Raw genomic sequence first — 9735 nt, 5'->3', positions numbered from 1 at the left:
TTAATTTTTATTGAACCACTAGATTTTTAGTTTTTTCTCTTCCAATTGCATATCGAAATTGCTTTATTATGCATATTTACAAGTTACTTTCGGTCATTTATAATCTGTTTTGGAATAGACTCGAATCCAGTTAATCTAAAATAAATTAAACAGATTTTATCCCATCTCCACCATCTCGTCATTATCTCCACCATCAGAAGAAAAAAACTGCATCAAAACTTATATCAATTTCAAATTTAGAATTATCTTTAAAGTCTTATTAAATTAAATAATGATAAGGTAAATAGTTCTTTTTTAAATTTTAATGATTTTAAAATACTGTATAGAAAACCAAATAGTATTTTATTAGTTAAATAATTAATTTAAATGTAATTACTTGGATTTATTAAAATCCACGAGTCTAAGTAAGTCTATGTACTGGTTTAAATGAAACTTTTTTTTAAAAGGGTTCAAAAGCATAGAATCTTAATTACGAAATTCAATGCAATTAAACTTCCATCTTTGATATACTTCCATAAATTAACAAACCCAATAATTTTCATAAGGAATCTAAAACATGCTTTTATGTTTATAGTGCAAACAAAGAAATATTGTTAGATGAACTGAAACTTTTTCGTTTCTAAAAAAATACCATTAATTTCCTAAAGCATTAAAGTTTTTTATGATTTTTGTAATTTTGTATGATTATTGTAATAATAAGTATACTGTTGTGGTATAGAGGTAGAGCGCTCGCCTCATAAGCAATAAGCTCCAAGTTCGATACCCACCACGACCCTGGTAGTACCGCGCTCAACTTGTTTCTCTAAGCAGCTGGCTTGTTCATCTTGGTTCGTGTTTCGGAGTAATAAACTTGAGAGGATTGTAACCACAATTAAAACAGACTCCTCGACTATAGGTGGCCTTCATGCCCTTGCGAAGGTCAATGAAAATTATTAAAAAAAAAATTTGAAATCATAATTCCCAAGTATTTGTGGTTTTCACAAATAAATTTATTCATACACGCACACACACACACACATATATATATATACATATACATAAACACACACACACGCGCACACGCACACGCACACGCGCACGCACATACGCACACACACACACACACATGATGAGGAAACATGAGGTTTGTTTGTTTATTTATTAAAACGATGTGTTATGACAACTACATCCAAAACAGGATATTTGAAGAATGCTGTGACAGAAATCAGAAAAACTGGCTCCCTTGAAGATAGAAAAAAAAGTGGTAGACCTCCTAAGCTAAAAAAAGATGACAATAAATATTTAAAAACCTTATCTTTAAGAAATACAAAAAAAGCATCAACCGAGCTGGCAAAAGACATTAACACAGCAACTGGGAAAAATGTCAGCTCTTCTTTTTTTCGACGGTACCTACTTAAATCGGGATTAAGAGGGTGTGTTGTAATTCGAATACCATTATTACGGTGTGGCAATAAAGAAAAACGACTTAAATATGCAAAACAACACGAAGATTGGGCCCAGGAAATGTTTAATCAGGTTCTGTACACCGATGATTCTAAATTCGAAATTTTTGGAACGAAAGGACGCCAATATGTTTAAACCCTACTATTAAACACAGAGGAGACTCTTTACAAGTTTGGGGCTGTTTATCTTCATCTGGAGTAGATGACTTGATCAAAATAGGGGGGGTGACTCACCGGGGAACGTTATGTGGATATCCTAAGGCACCATGCTGTATCATCCAGAATGAGACTAATAGGTCATAATTTTATTCTGCAGCAGGAAAATGACCCAAAACATTGTTCCCGAGTGGAACAAAATTATTTAAATGAAATGGCAGAGGATGGAGTACTGGAATTGATGACCTGGCCTCCCCACAGTCCAGTTTTGAATATAATTGAGCATATTTGGGATTACCTGGACAGAATGAAGGTCGAACATTCTCCCCAAAATGCTGAAGAATGTTTTGAAGTACTTCAGAGAGAATGACACAACATACCCCAGGATTTTATAACTAACTAGTATGAATCTATTCCCTGGCGAATATTAGCTGGGATTGAAGCAAAAGGAGGACATAGTAAATATTAAGAGTTTTTTATGAAGTTTGACATTAAAAAGTTTTTAGTTGTTCTATATATTTTGTGTTAAATACAGTTTTAATAAGTTTATAATTTAGAAATACAAACTTGAATATTAGAGAAGAATTCTCCGGGATTTTTTGAAAAAATGTAAGTGGACTAAAACTTACTCATAGTACTGTATATATATATATATATATATATATATATATATATATATATATATATATATATATATATATATATATATATATATATATATATATATATATATATATATATATATATATATATATATATATATATATATTGATATTTAAGTCTGTTTTGTATTATAATAAAAAAACAAAACTCATAGTCGTAAAAGAGTGCTCAATATTAAAAAAATATTTCAAATAGAGTGATATATATATATATATATAAAACTTACACCCCCCTCATTTTGGGGAGGTCGGAAAATTTGCCTGGTCATAACTTTTGTAATTTACAATAATTTTCAACGAAATTTAAAATCTGTTGATAAATTTAAATTTAGTTTACGAGAGTTAAGTCGAAAATTTTACTACATTAGTGCCCTCACGTATGGGCAGGGGGAGCAAACGTTTTAGGGTTTATTCATTCCCAGACCTCTGCGATTCCAAATTTTTGCAAGGCCTCCTCATTTAACATAAGTATGAACATACTTGAGTTTGGAGTTTGCACAATGTGTGAAAGTGTCCTATCTGAAACATAAAAAAAAAGCCGGCGCCTATATATATATATATATATATATATATATATATATATATATATATATATATATATATATATATATGTATTGATATTTAAGGCTGTTTTGTATTACAATAATAAAACAAAACTCATAGCCGTAAAAGAGTGCTCAATATTAAAAAGATATTTCAAATAGAGTGATATACTTATATATATATATATAAATATATATATATATATATATATATATATATATAAATATATGTATATATATATATATATATATATATATATATATATATATATATATATATATATACATATATATATATATATAAATATATATATATATATATATATATATATATATATATATATATATATATATATATATATATATATATATATATAACTCTTCCTGATGATCCAGCAATGGTGAAACTTCAAGTCGAAGATAAAAGTTAGATAAGTGTTTTTTACTAATTAATTATATATATATATATATATATATATATATATATATATATATATATATATATATATATATATATATATATATATATATATATATATATATATATTAGTAGAAAATCACTTAACTAAATTTTTTTCCATTTGACACTGTGTTTCATCCACAAAGATTCATCAGAAAATCTTTTCTGATGAATCTTTGTTGATGAAACACAGTGTCAAATGGAAAAAAATTTAGTTAAGTGATTTTCTACTAATATATAATTGCTCTGTTCTTTTAAGAATATTGAGCACTCTATTGTGTAGAATACTTTTTAAAGTTGTTTAAATATATATATATATATATATATATATATATATATATATATATATATATATATATATGCATATATGTATATATATATGTATATATATATATATATAAATATATATATATATATATATATATATATATATATATGCATACATATATATATATATGCATACATATATATATATATATATATATATATATATATATACATTATATTTTAGCATGAATATCAGATGTTGGAGTATGATGATTTTATATACATTTAATGCTTTCAAGTTTTTTAATAGTGGCTCAGTAGGCGAGAGTCAATCCTTATTATAAACTATTCTTACAGCATGTTTTTGTTTTCGATAAAGTGTGGACAATTTGGATTTGTGAGTACTCACGCATGCAATCTTAGCAGTATGTATAATAGCTTTGTATGAACGAGAAATATAGGAGTTTTAAATTTTCAGGAGACAATATAGAACTAGCTTTGTAGAGGATTCCAATTTTTTTTTGATATTTTGGTATTTAATATATCTAAATGCGCTTTCCATGATATGTTTTCATCAATAAGTATTCCAAGAAATTTAGTGGCTTGGGTTGTCTCAATTTCATTAGTATCTATATTTAGCGAAGTTAAATTGGGTGGTATTTTTATTTAGGTTTGAATGAAAAAGAATGTATTTTTCTATGTTTAGCAATAATTTGTTCGATTTAAACCAATTGTTTAGTTTTTCAAGTTTAGTATTTGTAGTTTCATAAAGTTCTGTTATAGATGAGGATACATAAAATAAATTTATATCTGCAATCATTATGACATCTAGTTTACTTGAGGCTTTATATTTGTAAACGTTAATAATTGACTGAACTATTTTATGTGTTTATGAAGTCAAATATCAATGTAAATATGTACTTTAACTTTATTTGTGTTTAATTAACTATACCATGTTTGTACGTTGAGAATTTTTATGAGATTTTTTGTTTAGCAGTGGTTCTCGATATCAAAAACTTTTTTTTTCGCGTAGAATAATTTAAGCGGCCGTGGCGCAGCGGTTAGAGCGCTTACTTTAGGAGTAAGATATCCAGATATTTGTTTAGGAAACTGTGAGCAATATTCACATGAATCAACCTCTTAAAATTTACTAACCTAACCAAAAAATTAGTTAAAATAATAAAAGCCTTTACACAAAAATTACGGTTTTCGTGTGAAGTTTTTTTTGTTTATTATTCTTAGTTATTAAGGTGCTCTAAGAAGTCCAAACGTTCTTATCACAGAGCATTTCAGAATAGGATTTAAACAGGAAATTTATGCCTCTTTTTTTACCAATGATGCATATATGACCAACGCCGGCCTCGATTAACGGACTTCTAGCTCTGTAGCCAACTCTTACCACTACACCACGGTTGAGTTACACTGTAAAAAACTGATTTTAATGTGGAGTTCCACTGTAACAGCATAAATAATGAATTTCATTGATGTTGTGCATTATTGCTTTATGTTATATATTACTGTTGACAGGTATTATTACGGGTTTATCATCATGTGCCATCCATGTGGGCATTGGACATCATAAAACATTTGACGGACGTCGAGTGAACGTCTAGACGTCTAATTGACATCTGTTAGACGTCTTAGGACGTCAGATGCCTACTGGGATAGCACCATATTGATTTATTGATACTTTTTTTTTTAATTCGAATCTTTGTTTATTTTTTTACCAACGAATAAATACTAATACGTTAAATTTTAGCAGCCTTGGTGACTAAATTTTATGGTCTTTTTTGGAACTCCGCGTACTTTTTTTTTTCCCAGCAAAATCTATCTGTATAGAAATGGTAAAAAGGAACATAAGAAGGAACAGAATAAAAAAACGTATCGTTCGTTAAGCGGTAAGCATCGTAGCATAGTCATATAATACATAAACATAAAAACAAAAAAGCATAGTCATAGAAAACAAAAGCTTGTAAGCAGTGGCGGCGTTAGGGTAGGGCCTGGTTGGGCGATGGCCCAGGGCGCCGAATATAAAGGGGCGAATCTAATTGGTTATTTTACCCTTGGCCTTTTTTTTGAATGGGGTTAAATTGAGCTAGGGGCGCCGTAGAAATCTCGCCCAGGGCGCTGGTAGTGCTAAACCGGCACTGCTTGTAAGCGTAGTGAGCTTGCAAGCTACGCTTGCAATCTCATTAAATGTTTCGAGAATACGCGCAGTCTCGAAACATTTAATGCGATTGAATTTCCATCTTATTTATACTTCCCTGGTTTAACTAACCCAATATTTTCTTATAGGAACCTAAAAACATGTTTTCAATTATATTTTTCGTGTAAATAAATATATAGTTTGATGGACTCTTGTAAACTGAATCTTCCTCCATTTTCTTTTATAAAAATATTACCTGTAACTACCTGAAGCATTTTTTTTTCGATCCGATTGATGGAAATTATTACTAACATTTTTTTTTTACGCTTCTAATAATTATTTTTTAGATAAGTGAAATATTGTTTTAAATTTAATATTTAATAATTTATTTTTTTTAATAATTTTAAAAAGGCGTTTTGATTTTATATAATTAATAGACTTTTAACTTATTTTATTTTTTCAAATTTTGTAATGAATAAATAAAAGCAGACTATCATAAGTTCAAAGTTTAGACATGCAAAAAAAATAAAGTTTTAAAGTTTAGTCTGAGATTTAAAAAAATCTGAATTTTTTTTGCATATTTAAAAATACGAACGCTCTACGCAGAGCTTCGTCGTTATGCAGCAATTTTTACGAAATGTTTTTAACTTAGTTAAAATTAGTTAGCGTTTTAAATTTGATCATTAAATGATTTTGTTGTTTTTTAAATGCACATATTTTTTTAAATGCATTGTTGTTTTAAATAACCGAATTTGTAATATATTTATTACGAATCGCCTAGGAAGAAACCTTTTAAACCTCTGCGTTGATGAAAACAATAAGGTAATGTTATTTTATTCTATGCTTTAAACCAATCAGTGAATAGTATTCGGCCGGACCCTTTCTCTCTAGAATCTAGCTACTAAAGTTAACAGCCGCCATGATGTGAATGTTTCTTATGAGAAATTATATTTAATGGAGCTTTTAAGGATATACAGAAATTATTACTCTTTTATTTGTTATTAAAAATGGTTGAGAAAATGTCAGGGGATCTTGGTCAAAACTCACGGGCCTCTAAAGCTCTTTCAGATCGAGTAAAATCTATTTCTAATTATAATAAAAGTGATACTGCTAAGGAGAAGAACATTCGTCATCCAGAGCAGTTTAAGATAAAGTTTGATAAAGGAACTTTATTTCTTTCTGCTGTTTCATCTGGTGATTTGGAAGAGACAGAGAGTTTACTTAATGAAGGGGTTGATATTGATTTTACTAATATAGATGGCCTTGCTGCATTGCATCAGGTATTATTTTTGTGCAAAAAGGTTTAGTAGTTTATTAGACAATTATTACCCATTTTTGTATAAATGGAAGTATTTTTAGTTTTTTTAAATTTTTAAAACTTCAATTTAATAGGAGAAAAATATTTAAATTAGTTTTAGAAACTTTATAGGCACATTTCAATAAAAAATAGTTATATAATTAAAAAATTATTGTAAACAAGCATACTCTGCTGTTAAAAAATCTTAGGCTGAATTTTTATGATTTGGTTATGGCATATTGTACTGCTATTATAGACCAAATAAAATAGAATTTGATTGTTATTTAGGTCAAAATAGCAATAGACATGAAGGTAATTGCATGTTTTGTAGTTGTTGTTGAGAGATTTAAAAATTTGTAACTTTATGCTGTAAATAAATCATTTTTTTAATTATGGATCAGAGCCTTTAAAGTTATAGTAGAGCACTATTGTATTTAAATGATCTTTTAAATTATTTTATATATCAGATATATGGTAATGTAATGGTATTTCAAATTTTAAAAAAATTTAAAGATACATTATTTTCAATGTCCTTTGTGCATTTTAAGTTTTTCTATGAAAGAAAAATTATATATGCTGCATAATATTTTGTATTGCTTGATTATAACTTGTTTGCACACAAATATGTTACTCAAGATAATTTTTGATGCTATAACAAATTAACTCATATGAAATTATTTGCCCTAATTTGATATAGTGGGAGAGTATTTATGCATTAATATTTTGCCTAAAATCAATACTCACCGTGATGAAGCTTGTATATTGAATTGCGAATGAGATCAATTTTAAATTATATTAATATTTCATAAAATAGTATCTCTAAAGGGATATGATATCTATGAAGCAATACAAAATCTCGATAAAGTGAAAATCATTTAAAAAGTTACACAAAAAAATTTTTGGAATCTAAACAAGAAGTTAAAAGAGGTTTAAAAATTGCTCATTTGACCAACTTTCATGGGAGTGTTAAAGAAAAGTTAGAAAGACTTTGAAATCAAGAAATTTTTTTTATTCTGTTCTTGTTCTTTATTACAATCTTTATACAAATAGATTTGTCTGAAGGTTAAAGTTTGACTGCTATTGCAGTTCCTATTAAGGCTATAATGTATTGTTGCTCTTTATTTAATGGACAGAAGGTATCATTAAAATAAAATAAAAAAATTAATAGAGTCAAAAGTAAGGAAATAGAGTGTTAATTCTTTAATGAATTTAAAAAAACATGTTTTTTTATTAAAATAATTTTTTTTACTAAAAAGTTTATTATATCTGCTATTACACCTGCTATTAGTTTATCGTGCATGCTATTAAGTCATAACTTTATTTTTCCATGTTTTTCTCTATATAATATTTAGTTCTTTTTTCTTTTATTAAAAATCTATTAGAGTGTAACCAAAATGAATCATATTGGCATATTTATTTAATATATTTTGCTCAACACTTCTAAAGCTAGAGTTAATAATGTATATAAATCTACCAAGATTGGAATAAATTAATTCATTGTCATTGCTGGATGTTCTAGTCAAAAACTAGTTTCACGCATAACTGCATAACTTGTTCAGATTGATTTAACCAATGTAGATTGTTATTATTTTTAACAAATTTACTGCCAACGAGGCTGCAGACAACAACTATTATATGTAGAAAGTCTAGGAAGTAGAGAAAAATAAAGAGCAAGAAAATGATTGACTGAAGACTTGAAAAAAAGCTATAATAGTCAGGAAAACACAAAGGTGATATAGAGATCCCCATTTATGTTTTACAAGCATAGAGAAACAGTTACAGTAAATATATTGCTGAATGATGAGTCACAAGCAACCTTAGCAGGTGCTAATTTCACCTGCATACATCTACAGACTTTCAAGTGCATTAAATTCTGAAGAGTTTGAGTATATTGCATCAATGTAGATTTTCGGTAAAATAAAAAATGTCATTAAAATGAAGATACTGCTTTTCTACTTTTTTTTAAGTATATTAAGTATTTTTTTTTAATCTTCAATCAGAAAATAGATTTATTTTTTATTAATACCTATCAAAATTCTTAAAAAGATTCAGAATAAAAAAATTAACAAACGTCAGGATAATTTTTAAACTTATATATCTTTTATAATTTGTTTTGTTTAAAAAAAAAAGGGTTAAATATTGGTCATATGATTTTTGCAAAATTATTATAGGCTTTATAGAATGTAATAATAACATCCTTTTTCTAAGTTTGTGCAAAGTTACAAGGAAAAAAAGACAACAATGTTATCAACTTTGAAAATTACCATATGGGAACAATTCACAGCAAATGGTGATTTGTTCATGTTTCATGACATGTGTCATCAAATAGTTTCATGACATGTGTCATCAAAATGTGTTATATGTATCTATATATATATTATCTATTTATCTATATCTGTATATACCGGAATAGCCAGTAATAATAAGTAATAACAGTGATAAAAATATATATATATATTTTTTTTTGGGGGGGGGGGGGAATATACATAGATATCATATACTTAAACTCCTTATAATTAAGTGCATTTGAAGGTCCAAAGATTGCATCTGTAAATTTGAAGGTACAAAGATTGTATCTGTAAAGTGTAAGGTCCAAAGATTGCATCTGTAAAACCACATATGTTGTAAAGAATTTGGAATTTTTTTTTTTTTTTTTTTAATTTTTTAGAATTAGAGTAAAATGGCAAAAACAAACTTTGACCAAAACAGCAAGATTGTTTTCTGTTGATATAAATTTTTTATTTAGTTTTCTTCAAAAATTTT

At 27.3% G+C, this 9735-nt stretch overlaps 1 protein-coding gene across 1 annotated transcript in view; it reads left to right on the top strand.

Moving 5' to 3' along the window:
* The first annotated feature begins 6510 nt into the window (after positions 1 to 6510).
* LOC100200382 (protein phosphatase 1 regulatory subunit 12A) overlaps positions 6511 to 9735 on the top strand; it is a 34906-nt gene continuing 31681 nt past the window's right edge. Inside the window, exon 1 of the mRNA XM_065811407.1 lies at positions 6511 to 6955. Coding sequence (XP_065667479.1) covers positions 6683 to 6955 — 273 coding nt within the window. The 5' untranslated portion in view covers positions 6511 to 6682. The remainder of the gene's footprint in view (positions 6956 to 9735) is intronic.

Source organism: Hydra vulgaris, chromosome 12, assembly GCF_038396675.1.
Source record: "Hydra vulgaris chromosome 12, alternate assembly HydraT2T_AEP".
In the NCBI taxonomy this organism is placed as follows: domain Eukaryota; kingdom Metazoa; phylum Cnidaria; class Hydrozoa; order Anthoathecata; family Hydridae; genus Hydra; species Hydra vulgaris.
The sequence above is the reverse complement of the archived record's forward strand: the minus strand, read 5'-3'. Positions and strand labels throughout refer to the sequence as shown.